This window comes from Rhinopithecus roxellana, chromosome 15 (assembly GCF_007565055.1).
Source record: "Rhinopithecus roxellana isolate Shanxi Qingling chromosome 15, ASM756505v1, whole genome shotgun sequence".
NCBI classification, from domain to species: Eukaryota; Metazoa; Chordata; class Mammalia; order Primates; family Cercopithecidae; genus Rhinopithecus; species Rhinopithecus roxellana.
The window spans coordinates 9024631-9042376 of record NC_044563.1 but is presented as its reverse complement, the minus strand read 5'-3'; the positions used below and the strand labels follow the sequence as shown (position 1 = coordinate 9042376).

Sequence of the window (17746 nt, the reverse complement as noted above, 5' to 3'; positions counted from 1 at the left end):
CTTCCAGACCCCACTGCAAAGTAGGTTGGCAGTCTAATTCCAAGAGGCCAGGTGTGCCCAGACTTGGAGGTGTCGGGGTAGACAACCAGGAAAATAGATCAGGCTGGCCGGGGGAGGGAGGAGGGCGTCTCTGTGGGGTAGGTTGTCACAGCATGTGGAGGTTGGGGGGCCACAGGCTAGGGTATCATGGTGGAGTTGAGGTGTCACCCCTGTGGGGGAAAGGGCCAGTGCCCTGGAGCCTGTGCCAATGCCATCCTCTCCCCTTTCTCCCCAGATCTACCTGTCCTGGAAGAGCGGGCCAGGGGAGGTGAAGCACTGGAAGGACATGATTGCCCGTCCCCGGCAGCCTGTGGCCCAGTGGCACCAGCTGAAGGCCTGAGTAGGGCCAAGGGAGGCCCAGGGGGCCGAGGGCCCGGGTCCCCATCATGCCCTCACCACTTTATGCACAATGCCCGGCCTGAGCCCCCTGCCATAGGGAGGGGAGGACCCTGAGGGCTCAGCCAGGGAGGGGTCCCAGGACTCAACTGGGCCCCGTGTCTAGGAAGTACCAGCCCCGTCCCCCACGGTCCAGCTTGGGGGAAGGGGCTCTGGGAGGCATTTTCCTGCTTTGCCCCTTTTATTCCTGACTTACTAATACTAAAGAAGTTGGGGGACCTCGAGAGCCAGGCGGCCAGACAGGCAGACCCCTCCAGAGGCCCGCCAGGTGGGCATGGTCCCCTATTTTCTTTAAGGCAGCACCTGGAGTGGAGAGAGGCCACTCCCTCTCCAGCCCCCGATGTGGACCCAGGGGAGGGGAGGCTGAGGCGTTTGGCCCCAGTCTGGCCAGGACAGGCCCATCCCCAGGGCAGTTTCAGGTGCCGGCTGGGCCCTGAATGCCGAAGACAGTATATAGCCCGCTCCTGGGTCCTGGAGCCGTGGCCCTTTGTACTTGTGTTGTGTGCATTGTGTGTGTGCGTGGGGACAGAGGCCTGGAAGTGCGGAGGACTATGCAGAGAAGGCAGGTTTCGTGGAGGCCAGGCAGGGTTGGAGGCCGGGAGTGTGAGAGGAGAGGCCCGTAGGGCTGAGTGGGGTAGGGTGAGGCAGAGGTCAGGAACAGAAGAGCGGCAGATGCTGGAGCTGGGCTGAGAACCGGGCTGCCTCCTGCCATCCCCCCATCTCCTCCCCTTCTCCCCTTGGTGCCCCGTTCTGCTCAGAATCTGAAATAGTTCCTTCTTCAGCAATTTCATCTCTTGGACACTGACTCATACCTTTTAGGCACCTACTGTGTGCATAGCATTCCACCAGGACTCATCTCCCTTCCTTCTCAAGGGGTCCTGAGCCCCGACTAGCTTTGCCCTAACTCCTTCATCAAAAGACCCCCTGCCAGCTTCCCACACCTCATACGCAGCCACATCTGCCCTCTTCTCCATGCTTTCCAGCTTCCCTGCCCTTCCTCGTCTCTCCCTGTCTGTGCAGACCCCCACCCTTCTTTCCTCACCCCTCCATCCCCCAATGCTTATAGGCCTTCCATTCATTCCCTCTCATCGTGCGTGGTCTCTGATCTTCCATCACCTGACCTTCTCGAGGACTGTCTTCTCACCCTCCCCACTCCCTGGTCCCCAGGAGCAGCTCCTTCTGCCTGGCTCACTCACAGTGCAGGGAAAGGAGGCAGGGAGAAGACCAAGGTTCTGAGAGTTCTGAGGTTGCCACACACAAAGAAGCCGTGGTTTCTCTGCCTCAGCCACTGATGAGACTAGAACTGGCTTCCCGCTGGAGATGGCAGATTTCAGGCTGATCCCTGCTTAAGCCCTCTCATCCCCACGCTGGTCCTGTTATTGATACAGGACCCAGCTGGTGACAAAGCCTCCAAACCTGGGGGTCCATGAGCCTGGGCCTGACACTCCAAGAACCACCACCAGGTGGCGCCAGGCCCCCACAGTCTGTGGCGTGGTCAGCCCACAGTTTCACCCAGGATGGGCCTGTGACACCCCAAAGCGAATAAGGGGACTCTGGATGGGTCCCCACATCCAGGGCGTGGGGAGAGCATACGCATTTGGGAACCATTTTCCTTCAGTCGGCTTCCCCTTGAGCTGAGCATTCTGCTTGCTGCAGTAGACGGGTCGCCTTTTGCCCATACCGAAATTTTCTTAAATTGAATCTCACACCCCCACCATTTCCTCTCCCTGGGATCTGGAAGAACATCATACATAGTAGGTGAATCGTTTTGTAGAGTGAAGAATGCTAATGTAAAGCAAATAGTCACCCACGTTCCTTGTAAATCCAAATGTTTCTATATTGTAGCTTTGCTTAAAATGGGGTCGGCCCCAACTGCACCCTCCTCTTTGGCGGGCTGGGGAGCGGCCCCCAGCAGGGACGGGAGGGCAGCGACCCCGAGGCCACGTGGACGTGGGAGAGGGTGTGGTGGGAAGTTTTGAGTGGAGGAGGGGATCTGCCCTTCTCCACCCCTCCCTTGGATCCGCCTCGGTTTCCTGTCCCCCCACCAGCACCCGCCTGCCCCGCGGAAGACTGCCCAGTGAGCGAGCCCCCGCCTCCCAGGCCCCTTCGCCTGCTAGGGAGCCCCCTGGGAATCCAACGAACTTGTATCGAGTGGGCGGGGCAATGGCTCCACCTTTTCCCGAGCCCCGCCCATGGAGCTCTTAGCCAATCCTATGCAGAGAGCATCTCCTGGCAGGGAGGGGTCTCTTCCCAACCAGACCCCATCCAGGCACATTGGCGACCAGGCTTGGGCTTCCCCAGCCCCCCCACGTGCAGGTGGAGCTCTGGGATGCTATGTCAGGGCGGCAAGTGGTGGGCCGAGGGCTGAGTAGGCTAGCACGGGAGGCAAGGGTGGTATGGGATGGGGCAGGGGTGGTCTAGGGCGATAGGAGAGCAGGGAATGGGGGAACTTGAGGGTGGGGGGAGGGCACTTGGAGCCCTGTCACCATCCTAGGACTTTGGGCAAGTCACCCGCACTCCCTGGGCCTCAGTTTCCCCATCTGTAATATGATGGTAATAATACTTCACCTACCTCATAGGGGAGGTTGTGAGGCCACCATCACCTGACCTGAGGGTCAAGGCAGGAGGACTCAAGAGAGAAGGTGCTACCCGTGAGCAAAGTGTAATTACCGAATCCTGACAGCAAGGCCCACCTGCCCCTCCCCCACAGAGCCTCCAGAGCTAGCCGAGGCCAACCCAGGCCCATCTGTCTCTTCACTGTGTCGCAGGCCCCTTCATGGGCCTCATCTGCCATCTTTGTGGGTGCCCTAGACTTAGTCCTTATCTTGTCCTGGTTTCCTTTCTCGTGGCCATAAACTGCTGTATAAATTCCACCTGCCCCAGGACCCCCACACCTGCCCTCCGGCACCAGATGCCAGGGAAGGGACAGAGGAAAACAGCCACAAACAAGCCAGGGGGGCTCCCCTGAGTCCCCCAGGGGTGGGGATCGGTGGCCACTGTTTGTATGTCCTTGAGCGCAAATGTTTTATAAAAAATAAAACAAAAACCCACCATCACAAAAAAAAAAAAAAAAAAAAAAAAAAAATTGCAGCGAAGAGAAATGAAGAAAAACTGAAGAAAAAAAAAAAAACAGGAAAAAAGAACCATACAAAATTTTTCCACCACACATACCCTCTAAGCCAGCAAGATTTCCTCTTTGCAAAATCCTATTTTTGTGGGAATGGGTCCTGCTTTTTGTGGCAAGGCCTGTTCTGATTAATAAAGGATCGTGAAAAAGTAGGGCCTTGGCTGTTTCCTCCTTGGGTCCCAGCCCTCCCTCACCTCCCCGGGGCAGAGGCAGTGGGGTGAAGGGGATGGGGGCCCCGGGGCTGAGCCTCCCCTCAGTGTGTCACCTTTGGGATTTGACTTCACTGGTGACCAGGCCCTTCCTAAGCATCCAGCCCGTCCTCAGATCGCTATAGAATATGATCCCACCGGCTTCCCAGAAAGCAGAGAGGCAGCTACATCTCCCAGATCAGGCCTGACACAAAGCTTTTTGGGAGTAGAGTCCTCTCTAGGCGTCAGAGGTGCCCTCCAGGGTCACCCAGCCTGACGTCCCCTCCCTCAGTTCCCAGAGGACCCTCACCACCCTTCAAGGCAGCTCAGACAAACCAAAGGGGCACACTCCAGTTTTCCCACCACCACCCATGGGGCCACTGTAGTTTCAGGCCAGCGCCTCCTTCCTGGTCCCTGAGGTGCGCAAAGGAAAGATAAGGAGCTCTGTGGCTGTTGGCTGGAACTGTGGCTTCTCTCAGCCCTCTTCTACTTTCGTTCTTTAGGATTAGAAAAGTCTTTTCCACTCAGTAGAACAGGTTCCAGCCTGAGGTGTGGGAAGCTGGGTTGTAATCCCTTCTCCAGCCTCTGTGGCCCTGGGCAAGCTCTTTTCTTCCACCTGTTTCTTCTGACCACGACAAAGCAATAACCATCCCCATCCCCTGCCCTTTCTTCCCAACCCAGCCCAGGGGAAGCTGAGCCCCCGCAGCTCTCAGGGTACTTCAGAAGGAAGGTGCTACATCTGTTTCAGACACAGGCACAAAAGGAACGAGCACATCCCCGTTGTCATGTGTCCACCTGCTGGCCCCTGGCCCTGCCAGGAGTGAAGCGGGCCACCCCATCCGCCCCCTGCTCCCAGCACCTGGGGCCAGCAGCTGCCTCCTGGAACTGCACTAAGTACCCCACCCAAAGCTGTCTGTCTCTCGTTTCCCACAACCTGGTTTAGATATCCCTTCTGATCTCTGTTCCAGAGATCGGAGGAAGCCCTGGGGTCAGGTAAGTAGCCTCAGGGGCGCCCTTGGCCAGAGCTTCTGTTCAGGCTTTCTCTGTGAAAGCAGCCCCGGAAAACTGAGCCTGAAGTCAGAGACAGCCCAGGCCCAGCACAGGTGGCAGTCTCTTGCTGCTGGCTCAGGCCCTTCCCTGGACTTTTTGCCTTCCTCTGTTTTTACTTCTCTGGGTCTGTCTTCATCTATGCCTGATCTGAGATGCTCCCCCACCTCTCCCTGTACCTGGGACCACTGCCCTCTGGTGTTTTCTTTCTCCTGTGAGTCCCCCCTGGATACTGCTGCTTTCTGGAAGGCCATCCTGGGTGACGTCCTGCGCTCCTCTCCCTCCCCCGCAAAGACAGCCAGAAGGCCAAGGCTTGAGCGCGCCGATGCCCCCGCTCGTGGCTTCCCTGACCATCTGTTTCCCGTGAAGACGCCCCGCTCCCCATGTCTGTGTCCTGTGTGTGTGTGTCGTGTCTTGTTTAGATTGTGAGCCCCCTGGGCAGGGATCCCTGTCTGCATACGTGTTCCCTGTGACACGCCCGGGTGTGCTAATAAATGTTCATCTTCAGAACAAGAGCGCCACGTGTCTTGAGGAAGCTTTGGGACAGATGGCTGAGTAAGCCTGTGTGGTGGCATCGGAGGCAGGGAGGGACTTCTGGGTAGGGCCCCCAGCTCCAAGAACCTGTTCTCCCCCCTTCCTGAGTCCCATGAGGGTGGATGGGAAGGGGGTGAGGAATGGCATTCACAAGGCTGGAAAAAGCTCCAGCCCTGAGTCTCCGCTGCCACACTGGCCAGCAGGGCTGCTTGCCTGGAGGCTGGTGGGGGTGGGGGCCTCAAGAACAGGTGCAGTTCTCAGCCATTCCACTCACAGACCTGACTGCCAGCCGGGGACTATGCAGCTCTTCTGTGAGCACTGGGTTGGGAGTCCTCACACCTCTATGGGTGAGTCACTCACCCTCCCCACCCTGTTTCTTGCCCTGCCGCCTCCTCTGCCTTTCCCTCCACTTGGTTCCCACAGCAGGAAGGAAGCCTCTTGCTCTGACCGCCAGCTCCCTTGGCCTCTGCCCCTGAATCCCTGGTACAAACATGACACTTGAGGAATTTCCCTGCCCTATTCCCCCATGGCCTGCCCACCTCTGACTGCCCCGGAACGATGTGGGGAACCGCAGAGGCAGCCCATCCATCCCATCCCATTGTTAAAGCGTCCCTTCCAGTCTCCCCTGCCCCCTGCTCCCCGGAGGCCAAGTGGGAATCACAGGAAGTTGTGGGTGGGGGAATGCTAGGACTCCTAATACCGTGCTCTCTCTGTCACCAAGGGGAGCCGTGACACCCAGCTGTCCCTGGCAGTAGCTCCCTCCCTACTCACATGGAGACAGAAACCCTCAGTCATGCTCTATGGCATCAGTACCCAATTCAACCAAATTCAAACTTTCCAGAAGGGACTGGCTTCTGAGGGTGTAGAGCAAGTGTGTAGCAGGAGCCAGGGACAGAGCCCATTCCCATTCCTCGGGGGAGCTCCCGCTCAGCTGGGAGCTGAGCTCAGTCATGGCTGCGGGTGCCACATTTGACAAAGCAAAAGGGTAGGGCCCTGAGTGCCTCAGGATGTCCCAGGGGGACTCGTTGCCAGGACTTTGCCCCAACCTAGAGTCCTCAGGTGAGAGCAGCAGGGGATGAAGTACAGGGAAACAGACCAGACAGAGGGAGGAGACCTGAGCTCACTAATGACAGCAGTTACTGCAAGTGACCATGGCTGCCTCTGCATCCTGCTGCTCCTGTGTCTAAGGTTTGCATAAAGGAAGGTAGAAAAACCCCTTGCATGAAGTATTGAGCTGCAGCATCAGATCTAAATAAACCCAATTCCTTGGGCCAGGTGCAGTGGCTCATGCCTGTAATTCCAGCATTTTGGGAGGCCGAGGCAGGCAGATCACCTGAGGTCAGGAGTTTGAGACTACCCTGGCCAACATGGTGAAACCCCGTCTCTACTAAAAATACAAAAATCAGCCGGGCATGGTGATGCGCACCTGTAATCCCAGCTACTCAGGAGACTGAGGCAGGAGAACCGCTTGAACTCGGGAGACAGAGGATGCAGTGAGCCAAGATCGTGCTGCTGCACTCCAGCCTGGGCAACAGAGAGAGACTCCATCTTGGAAAAAAATAAAATAAAAGTAAATAAATAAATAAGCCCAACTCCTCGTGTACAGATGAAGAAGCTAAGGCCCAGGGGGGTCGTGACTTGCTCAAGATCACTTGGTCAACAGCAGAACTAGGCCTGGAACCCCTCTTCTGATTCCAGGCCCAGGGGTATTCTCCCTATGCTGCGATACAAGTGGCAGATCAAGAGGACAGTCTCCAGTCAGCTGCAGCTCCTACCCCATCTGAGTGATCATCAAATTACTTTCTCCAAGTTTCCAGACCCTGGAAGGCCCACTGGCCCTGACAGAACCCCAACAGGGGGAGCTATGGGAGGGACAAGGTCTGCAGCAGCCAGGCCCCAGACCCTCTTCCTCCTCGGGAAGGAGGCAGCCTCCGATCTTCCCCACCCACTTCCTCTTTCTGTCCATTCAAGGCCTTCACTCTCATTTGCAAGCTGACTGCCCCAGATCCATGCCCAGCCTCCTCCTTAGCCAGGGCCCAGCCCCGTGTGCCCGCAGAGCTTCTGGGCAGGGCCTGACCTTTTGGCCTGGTATGCCCCTGTTGCCATGGTGATGAAGGCCTGGCAGGATCTTCTCCCATGAGATGGGCCTCCAGGCTTGGGGTTTTACAACTTTCTTCCTTTCTTTAAATCATTATTCTTTTCCTGAACAAGGGGAGAAAGAAATGCCAAAACAGAGCAAAAAGAGACTAAGAAGGAGAGAGACAGAAAGAGGAAAACAGAGCGAGAGAGATGGAGGGAGTCCAGTCTTGAGTCATGGAGGGGGTGGAGGGGCAGCGCCAGTGAAAGAGAACGATGGGCCCAGCTTGAGGGTGATTCAAAAACAAACAAAATCTTCTGCAGAATTAAGCGGTGAGATTCCGCAAGACAGGAGAGCAGCCTCAAGGGGCAAAAGTCACTGCTGACGACAGCACTTGTTCCCCAGACAGCACACAACAGCTGGCAGGGTCAGTCTGACATGGAACGGGGGGTACGTGGGGCGGGGGCAGTGCCAGAGGGAGTCCAGGGTCCCTACAGCAGTGGGTTCCGGTGCTCCCAGGGATTATAAATAAACAGGCACATGGGAAATGCACATTCTTTCTCCAAGAAATATAATTTATGTTTACAGCCAGTTGTTTTTTCTTCTCCCTAAAGAAAACATTACCATGTGGGGCTCCGGCCCCAACAGTGTCCCTGAGTATCCTTGGCCCTGGCTCCCTCGTCCCGTTATTGCTTGGATGAGGAAGATCTGGCTCTGGGAATTGCAGAGCAAGGCCCCTTTCCTCACCCCCTCGGGGCTGTCCCTGGTGACGGAGTGGAGGTACAGAGTGCCAGTCCCGTGCCAGCCACCCTGGCTGTGCCCATTTAAGGGAAAGGAGAGTGCAGGCCGTGGGAGAGGCGCCGAGCAGCCTCCCAGAGCAGAGAGCCCCTCTCTGCGGTGCAGGAGGCTCTGGAGGCACGGTGGCTTCTTTTCAAACTTGACAGTTGGAAGGCTCAGGCTATGGGGTGGGGAGTGGAGGACGAGCTCCCTCTTCCCAGCAAGATTCCAGGCACATGCTGGGAGGCTGGGAGAAGAGAACAGAATAAGGTGGGGGTGACCCCCTGCCTTCTGTGCCCCATACGAATCTCAGGGGGCTGGGGAGGGAGGTATGTACCATCAGCCCTGATGGAGGGGTGAGGGCAGCTTTGGTGCTGGGGCCCCCATCTGTTTCCCACTTCTGTCCCGGGCACCAGCCCCACTCCAAGCCCCTGCTCCTGGGCCAGGCCCTCCTCCCAAGGGCAGTCCGACCCCACACAGGCACCCACTCCACCCCAGAGGTAGTGGTTCCTGCCCTAGAAAGGGTGGGCCTAGGAGACCCAAACCCCAGAAGGAGGGAGGGTGGTGGGCGCCCTGCATCCAGACTCAGCGAGACGTGAAGATTCTGTAGCCCTCAGTGACCCTGGTTCCAGGTGGAAGCTGGCGCCTCTGTCATCAGTGGCTCCATCGGGGACTGGACCCAGCCCAGACTTCTTGGTCTGACAATTGCCCACAGATCAGCCAGGGGATAGTCAGTCCTCTCACTACCTAGGAGTGTCTGAAGATGTGCCCCCGCCCTGCCTGTGCTCGGCAACTCGCCAAAAGTGGCCGCTCCATTGCCCCAAGTAGGGGCCCGCCGGTCCCGCAGGCCTAAGCAGCCAAAGCTTCCCAGAGCCCCTCCTCTCAGAGTGGCTGAAGCCCCTCAGCCAGAACATAGGCTCAGGTGCCCAGTCCTGGAGCGGCTTCCAGGGCGCGGAGGCTGCCCCTGGGGGCGCCCAGAGCCCGGGAACCAGCGCCGCCTATGAGCAGGTCTTCCTCCTCCTCATCCTCAAAGGCCCGCGCTGGGCGCCGGGGCGGAGGCCGGGGCGTGGGGTCGTCGCGCTCCGCCATGCGCTCGACGGCGCCCTCGCCCACGAGGAACACGGTGTCCGCGACGCGTGGGGGCCCGGTGACGGGGTTGTGGTCGTAGGAGAAGACGCGCAGCGCGCGCAGCGGGTGCAGGTCGGGGAAGCCGCCCAGGCGGTTGCGGTCGAGGTCGAGGATGTGCAGGCGGCCCATGCGCAGCAGTGCGGGCGGGAACTCCTCGAAGCGGTTGCCGTAGAGCCAGAGGCCGCGCAAGCCCGTCATGCGCGGCAGCTCCGCCGGCAGCGCGCGCAGCCGGTTGTCGCCCATCTGGAGCGACTGCAGCGCCACCAGGCGCAGCAGCGGCCGCGGGAAGCGCCGCAAGAAGTTGCCCTCGATCCAGAGGCAGCGCAGGCTCTGCAACTGCGCGAAGTCGGCGGGCAGCGCCAGCAGCCGGTTGCCGCCCAAGTAGAGGCGCGTGAGGCGCGGCAGGCGGCAGAGGCCGTCAGGCAGGCGCTCGAGCTTGTTGAAGTCCAGCGCCAGGATGCGCAGCTCGCGCAGCTCCTCGATCTCCTCCGGCAGCTCGCGCAGCCCCGTGCCGCTCACATACAGCTTCTGCAGGCGGCTCAGCGCGCACACGGCGCTGGGCAGCCGCCGCAACCGCCGCCCGCTCAGCTCCAGCTGCTGCTCGCCGCTGCGCAGCTGCTCCTCCGCGTCCGACGGCAGCTCATCCGGCGTGGACTCGGCGATGCCCATGGTCACGGGCCCCGGCCGGGGCCGCTGCCACCGCCACCGCCCGGCATCGCCCCGCCCCGGCTGCCCCCCGGCCGCCCCGACGGTGTCGGAGCCGCGCCGGCCTCCGGGCCCCCCGCCCCGGCCTGCCCCCGCGCCGGGAGGGGGGCCGTGCGGGACCGGGAGGAGGCACCCACTTGGGGTACCGCCGCCGCGCGCTGCGCTCCACCGCCCGCCCTCTGGCCTCCCCCGTTGCCTCCGCCGGAGGCCGACTGGCTAGGGTTCGCACTGACTCGCAGCTTAGCGACCCGTCTCCCTGGCAACCCCGACGCTCGTGCGGCTGCCAATGAGGCGGAGGGAGGGCGGGGCGGGGCGGGGCCAAGGCGCCACCCGAGCGGGGTCCCAGCGCCGGAGCCCGCCCCCTACCTGCCCATCCAGCCCACCGCAGAGCAAGCGCAAGCCGAGAGATTCCCTTCCGGCCAAGCCTGGCACTGAGACCCGACACCCGACGCCGTTTGGTGTGCGGTTGTGTGCGCCCCAGAGCCGTGGGTCCAAGAGGAAGGCCAAGGAAACGCCGGCGGTGGATCAAAGACTCCGTACTAGAGGCTCACAAGGAGGGGCTGAGGGGCGCGGTCAGTGCCGGTCATTCACGTCCAGCGGCGTGCGGCCGGCCTACCTGCTGGGATCACTTCAGTATAGTAACTCGAAACTGTGTTACTGTCTGGCCCTTTTCACATCTGCTGGTTTTACCGGGACCCAGGGCTTGGCTCCGCCCTGCCTAATTGCCCTACAGCTTCCTCATTGCTAAACTCACACCCCTCTCTCCTGCCAGGATCCCTCCACCGACGCTCAAAGTCTGTGTGTGGCTGCGGTGGACAGAAGACTGGGACGCGTGAACGCCTTTGAGCCACCAATCATGGCCACTCGCATTCCATGACTCTTGCTTTGCCTGCTACCACCAGCAGCCGTTCCCCACTGCCTTCTCCCCCCACCTCCCATCCGGAGCCCACCTGCCGGAGCTCCTGGCAGAAAAGCACTGGCTGCCACTGGCTTCGAGCCCATGTGTGCCCAGCACTATGCTGAAAGCATTGCTTTGGGTCCTTGACACAGTCTATGAGGTAGACACCCTCATCACCTCGATTTAAAAGATGGATAACCTGAGGATCAAAGAGACATGACTTGAGCTGGGTCAGTCTGAGCTGGGTGAAGTGCCCAAGGTCACCCAGTTGATGAGCAGCTGGATTCGAAGCCAGGTAGTGTGACTCGAGAGCCTGTGTTCCTAACCATAAACCATACCGATAGATGGAAACGAGGGTCACTGCACCTCCAGCAATGAGTTTTCTCAGAACAGAGCCTCTGATTCTCGGGGCAAAGCTACAAAGAGAGCATTATAATCCCATATGAAAGATGAGAGAAGTGACCTCACCGGGATTAGACACCCTGCTTACAGTCACACAATGCATAGAGATTGCAGCGTGGGAGCCGAATTTTCGGGCTCCAAGCCTCCTGCCTCCTGCCTTCTCTTGAACCCGGCTGGTGTGACCCATGTAACTGGCTGAATGGACTGACCTCAGGACAGCACGCTGTCCTTTGGCCCACCCCCATTGCCATCCCCACCGCAGGGGAAGGGAAATGGAAGACAGCCCAAGGGCAGAGAGCAGTTGCCAATGCAAGGTGAGGATGGAAACCATCCCCACTGGAATGTAAACTGCCCAGCCAGGGAGGTTTGGGAATCTCCTTCCCTACTGGCACAGGCTCTAGAGCATACAGTAGACATTCAATGCAAATTTTTATTTATTTATTTATTTATTTAATTTTGAGACGGAGTTTTGCTCTTGTTGCCTAGGTTGGAGTGCAATGGCGCGATCTCGGTTCACTGCAGCCTCTGCCTCACCGCCTGGGTTCAAGCGATTCTCTTGCCTCAGCCTCCCAAGTAGCTGAGATTACAGGTGCCCACCACCATTCCTGGCTAATTTTTGTATTTTAGCAGAGACAGGGTTTCACCATGTTGGTCAGGCTGGTCTCGAACTCCTGATCTCAGGTGATTCACCTGCCTCGGCCTCCCAAAGTGCTGATATTACAGGCATGAGCCACTGCACCTGGCTAAAAGAATTTTAACATTAAAAAAAGTGGAGGCAAACATTGCATACAGTGAAATGCATAGTCGTAAGTGTACTCTTGGATGCATTTTCACAAACATACACACCCCTGTCCCATTTCCATCACCCCAAGAGTTCTCTCAAGCCTCTTGCGGTCAATCCCCACCTTGCAGAGGCAACTACAATCCTGACCTCTATCCTCATGGATCAGTTTTCCCTGTTCTTGAATTTCACACAAATGAAATTATTCAGCACATACTTTTTTTCAGATAATATATATTTGTTGGATAAACGAATGAAAGAGCAGAGCAATAGCAATTCTAATATGGCAAGAGGTGTCAGGGGGCAGACAGGTGTTGTGGGACAGAGGCAGATGTTGCTCTGAACCAGGAACCAGCCATGCACCCCCATCCTGGGAGAGACTGGCAAAAGGAAAGCAGGAATCCAGGCCAAGGTGGAGGACCCAGGTGGAACCCAGACACAAGACTTGGGGTATAGAAGTCTCAGCCCCAACCAGAAAGACTTCAGGCCCCTCTCAAATGTCACTTAAGTTCCAGTCCAGCTGTCTCCCTTCTACTCATTCGGGAGGACTTCTTGGAAGAGGTAAGGCTCTCAGAGACCAGAAAGGTAGGTAATACCCAATGAGGCTAATGGGATGAGGATGAGTCCCTACCCCCCCCACCCCGCCCCCAAGCAGTTTCACCGAGGGAACATTGGCTGTGGAGGAGGAGGCTCAGCAGCCCAGCCTCGTCACATGCTCAGGCTGGCACCCAGCACCAGGCTGCCCTCTTGGGTTCCATCCGCACGAGCAGCACCACATGAGCCCACATGAGCCTCTCCACCCCGGCACCAGCTTGGCAGAGCTTCCTGGGGCTGAGAGCATGGAGGACCAGCGTCTTCTTTCTCAGTCTTTTTCTTGCTCTCGGCAGATCCTGTACCTTCACCTCCCACCAGGCCCTTCTCAGTGGGTAAAGGTAAAATGTGCTGGCATTCCAGGCCCACGCAGGCTGGCAGTGGGGCAAATCATCATGATGAATCACGCTGGCACTGCAGGCACCTGGTCCTTGTTGAGGCGTAACTAATGAATTAGCTTCACCCCCAGCACGGGGCCTCTCAGCCTTTCCCCACTTCCCAGGAAGGCAGGAAACTGAGACCTGGGAGTGGGAAGCAGGGGAGAAGAGAGGACTCTGTCAGCTCCAGGCATGGGTCCCGAACCCTGGCCAGCCCCTCTGCCCACTCGCACACTGCAAAAACACCCAAAGTGCAGGTCCCCCAGGCCCCCAGAAACTGCCTCTCTGTTACTAATCATGAGCTATAACTATTAGTGCCCACCCCCAACTCTGTATTTTTAAAGAATTTCTTAAAATACAGGAAAAGTGTGGCGCTGTGAGAAACACCCCCGTGCCCAGTACCCAGCATTGACAATTGTTCACATTTCGTCAAACTTGCTTTAAACCTATTTTCTTTTAAACAAAAGGAAGAAAACAGCACATGTACTATACAAGTCTCCTTTGTCTCCCCTCCAATGTCCCCATAGGCACTACCGCCCCCTCCACACTGACCCTGCCAAAGTCCCCTCTGGATTCCCCTCCCTGCCTTGGGGCCAGGACATCCCTGGCTGCTGAATAAGATGATGGGATCTTAGCATCCTAGGTTCTTAAAAAACAAGGATTCAAATCTATTACAGCCAATCACGAGATGTCAGAGCTGGGAGGGTGCTTAGCTCCTCTGGGAGGTCACAGGCTCTGTTCAATGTCTGCAAGAAGGTAGGGCTCCTTGTTCCAGAAAAATGCGTGGAGGCAGAGACTCACCCAATGATGTGCGCCGTTCCCAGGGGTTCATAGTCTCTTGGGTGTCTAGGCCAACCCCTTCATTTGGCAAAAAAGGAAAGCGATGATGTCCTCACCTCATGGCCCACTCCCCTTACCTGCAGCAGCCAGAACTTCAGTTCCTGCCATCTTTCAAGTATTCATTCAACAAACTTTAAGCACCTACCTCTATGCCTAGGCAGGGGGAATTACTATGAATGTGAACATAATAGACAAACCCCCTGCCTTTGTGGAATTTATATTCATGCAAGTGGCGATCATCAACAAAACACGTGTCAGGTCATAATCAGGCTATGGAAGAAATAAAGCAGGGATAAGAAAGGAGGACTGGCTGGGTGCAGTGGCTCATGCCTGTAATTGCAGTACTTTGGGAAGCCAAGGTAGGCAGATCACTTGAAGCAAGGAGTTCAAGACTAACCTGGCCAACATGGTGAAAGTCCATCTCTATTGATAAAAAATTTAAATTAAAATTTAAATTTTAAAAAAGAGAGGAGGACTAAGAAATGTGGGGGGTGGGGAGGGGCTATCATTTAAAACTGGGTGGCTAAGGTCAGGTGCGATGGCTCACACCTGTAATCCTAGCACTTTGGGAGGCCAAGGTGGGCAGTTCACCTGAGGTCAGGAGTTTGAGGCCATCCTGACCAACGTGGTGAAACCCCGTCTCTACTAAAAATACAAAAATTAGCCAGGGTGGTGGTGGATGCCTGTAATCCCAGCTACTTAGGAGACTGAGGCAGGAGAATTGCTTGAACCCGGGAGGCGGAGGTTGCAGTGAGCTGAGATTGCACCACTGCACTCCAGCCTGAGCAGCAGAGAAAAAAAAAAAAAAAAAAAAAACACCTGAGTGGCCAGAGGAGGCCTCATTGAGATCATGGCATTGAGCAAAGATGGCAGGGTACACTCCTGGCAGTGGAGATGGCAGTGCCAAGCCCCTGGGGCAAGAATATGCCTGGGCCTTTGGGAGCAGCAAGGGGCCCAGCCCAGGGAGCAAAGGGAAGCATGGTGGTCGAGGAGATCAGAGAGAGAAAGTAAGGACGGGGCAGGCCGAGGAGGGCCCGTGTCCTTCACAAGGACTTTGGCTTTGACTCTGGGTAAGAGGTCATGGGGGAATTTTGCACAGAGGATACATGTTTTAACATGATCCCTCTGGCTGCAACTGCAGGAATAGGGGTGTGTGTATGTGTGCGTGTGTGTGCATGTGTGTACGTGTGCATGTGCGTGTGTGCATGTGTGTGCATGTGTGTGTGTTGGGGGAAAGGAGTTTGTGCAACTTTAACCTCTCTCCTCTTGGTTCTCTCCCACAGGGTAATGATAGCTGTCATTTACTGAACACCTACAGGTTGTCAAATGTATTCTTCACAACAGCTCTGCCAGGCAGGTACTATATTCCCCACCACCTCTGGCTCTACAGATGAAGAAACAGCTTAGATTCCGAGACATTAAATAGTTTGAGTTTCAATGTGGTTAAACAGCCACTGCCAAGCTACAAGGTCACACAGCTGGTAAGGGGCAGAGCCAGGATTCAAACCCAGTCCATCTTACTGCAAAGCCCGGGCTTTGCCTGCTATGTCTCATTGACTCTGTGGGCTGGGAGAAATTAGAGAAACCATGCTGCGTGCTCAAACGCTCACCCCCATCCTGCAAACAGCAAAAATATTTCTAGGGGTGCCCTACTTGGAGATTTTGATGTTGTCAGAGAGGACAAGAGTGGCTACGAGCCATACCACTTCCCTTTTCCCATCCCAGGCCCCAGGGCTCATACGTTTGCTTAACTAGGGGGTATCCTGAAATCCTCAGGGCAAACCTAGGAACCCCAAATCCAGCCCCAGAAGACAGAACAAAGAGGTCCCCAGGTCCTGGGTCGTCCTAGGCCTGTGATCTAGGCTCAGGGCTGATCTCATAGCAAATTCCAGACAGTCTCTGGCCCACCATTGGCCTAGAGTCCATCAGTGATAGCCAAACTCACCAGGCTGGCTCAGCCACTGCCAAGTTACTCCTCCCAACCTGCCTAAGAAACCAGAGCCCAGGCATGGCCTGGGGATCATATTTACCTGGAACCCTAGCTCTGTGAGTTACCTGCCTGATCTGTTGAAAGCTGAGAGTCCTCCCAGGTCTCCCTCAGAGACGCCAGAGCTGAAGCAACAGAGGCCAAGGGAGTGTGAAGAGGGGGAGAAGCTGACTGGTTCCCAAGGCCATGTTCCAGAATGTTGTGGATGGAACTCTGACCACCCCAGTGGGTTCTGTTAGGCCATCATGCCACAAAGTGGACTTGACTGTAGCAGGACGAGCCACAGACAAAACCCCTCAGACACCAAGTTGTAGAAGGAAGGGCTTTATTCAGCTGGGAGCGTCGGCAAGCTACCATCTTAAAATCCGAGCTCCCCGAGTGCACAATTTCTGTCCCTTTTAAGGGCTCCCAACACTAAAGATTTCACATGAAAGGGTCGTGACTGACTGAGCAATCTAGGGGGTACGTGACAAGGGCTTCATGCACCAGTGGTCAGAGTGAAATAGAACAGGGCAGGGAGTTTCACAATGTTCTTCCATACAGTGTCTGGAATCTATGGATAACATTGGTTGCTAAGTCATGAGTTGATTTTTAACTACTAGATTTAGGCCAGGCAGGCCCAGGCCTGGTTTCAGGTCTGGTTTTGGGTCTGGTGCCTGGCACCGGGCTGCCTGCCTTTGGTTTCACTTCCTCGTTTCTTCTTAAAACAGGTACTGAGTATAAAACAATATGACAGGGTCTCTCTCTTCCCTCATTTCCCCCCTTTGAGGATTTCACTCATTTTACTAGTGGCAGTTCTCACTTTTATTTTCACTACTTATATCTTCCTGTGCAATAGATTGATAGTGATTCATATAACATGCTTGTGCTGAAGCATTCTGGTGAACTAAGGTAGCGACGAAGCTTTTTATCATTTGGAGAAGTACAGGTGGCAAACAAGGGAGCAGGAAGCAGGTTCCTATTACTATTATTACTCCTATTATGAGAGTTTTAAATCCTCCTATGGCTGGGAACCAATTTCCAAACATGGCTCCCGGATTAAATCCGCGCCGCACTTGCACGGGTACATATGCCAGTTTTGTTATATCTTTAACTATATCCTCAACTACTTGCCCCTGATCATCTATGTGTAGACAACAATTGGTAAGGTTGAATTTTCCACAAACTCCTCCTTCAGCCGCTAGCAAGTAGTCGAGAGCTAGTCTATTTTGATAGACAGCATTTCTCATCAGAGTCTCTTGCTGGGCAAGAACAGTCAAGGCTTGACCGGTTTTATTAGTGATAATTTCTAAAACAGCTTGTAACCGTATGATCCGGTTGAGCATGTAGATGGGGGTCCGATATCCCCATGAGCCATCTTCTGCCCAAGTGGCGGGTCCATAGTGTTGTGTAATTTTTTCAGGGGGCCATTCATTATCTTTCCAATTACCTACCTATGGCTATGCTTCGTTTTTCACGGGAAGCATAGTCAGGGAAGCCCAGAAATTCACCTGTTTTTATGGGCAGTAAGAAGAAAGATGGCTTAATGGTGCCAATTACACAGCTACCTGTCCACTGATCAGGCAGCTTAGCGTAGGCTCTATGTCCACATATCCAGTATAACCCGGTGGGGGCCGGTGGAATTCCGGGTGGGCCCAAACAGTCTGCAACTTTGGAAATTTACTGAATGGATTTCTTTCTGTGTAATTGGAACTCCACCATGTAACTGTTTTAGCGGTACCATTATACAGCTTTTGCCCAAGACAACTAAGCCGCCCTACAGGATGAGTGGATCCCTTTCCTTCTCTAGCTATGCAATACTGTCCAATAATTGAGGCTTTTAGAACCCAAAGATTGTCAGGGTGGTTCTTTT

The 17746-nt window shown here is 55.8% G+C and overlaps 2 protein-coding genes across 4 annotated transcripts in view; one reads left to right on the top strand and one right to left on the bottom strand.

Annotated features, from left to right (window-relative positions):
* The window catches only part of SYT7 (synaptotagmin 7), a 66402-nt gene extending 61092 nt beyond the window's left edge, over window positions 1-5310 (top strand). For 2 of the 3 annotated variants that reach the window (XM_030918819.1, XM_030918820.1), the window contains one exon: window positions 275-5307. In XM_030918819.1, the coding sequence (XP_030774679.1) occupies window positions 275-379 (105 nt within the window). In that variant the 3' untranslated portion in view covers window positions 380-5307. Of the gene's footprint in view, window positions 1-274 lie in introns of all 3 variants that reach the window. The other variant, XM_030918821.1, reaches the window with a different exon arrangement.
* A 2652-nt stretch (window positions 5311-7962) lies between these two features.
* Window positions 7963-10249, bottom strand: LRRC10B (leucine rich repeat containing 10B). The gene has a single exon (XM_030917260.1). The coding sequence runs from the start codon at window positions 9980-9982 to the stop codon at window positions 9104-9106; it is 879 nt and encodes a 292-aa protein (XP_030773120.1). The 5' UTR covers window positions 9983-10249; the 3' UTR covers window positions 7963-9103.
* Between the last annotated feature and the right edge of the window lie 7497 nt (window positions 10250-17746).

Coding starts and splice junctions, on each gene's coding strand:
- LRRC10B (XM_030917260.1), bottom strand. CDS start 9,982: ATGGGCATCGCCGAGTCCACGCCGGATGAGCTGCCGTCGGACGCGGAG.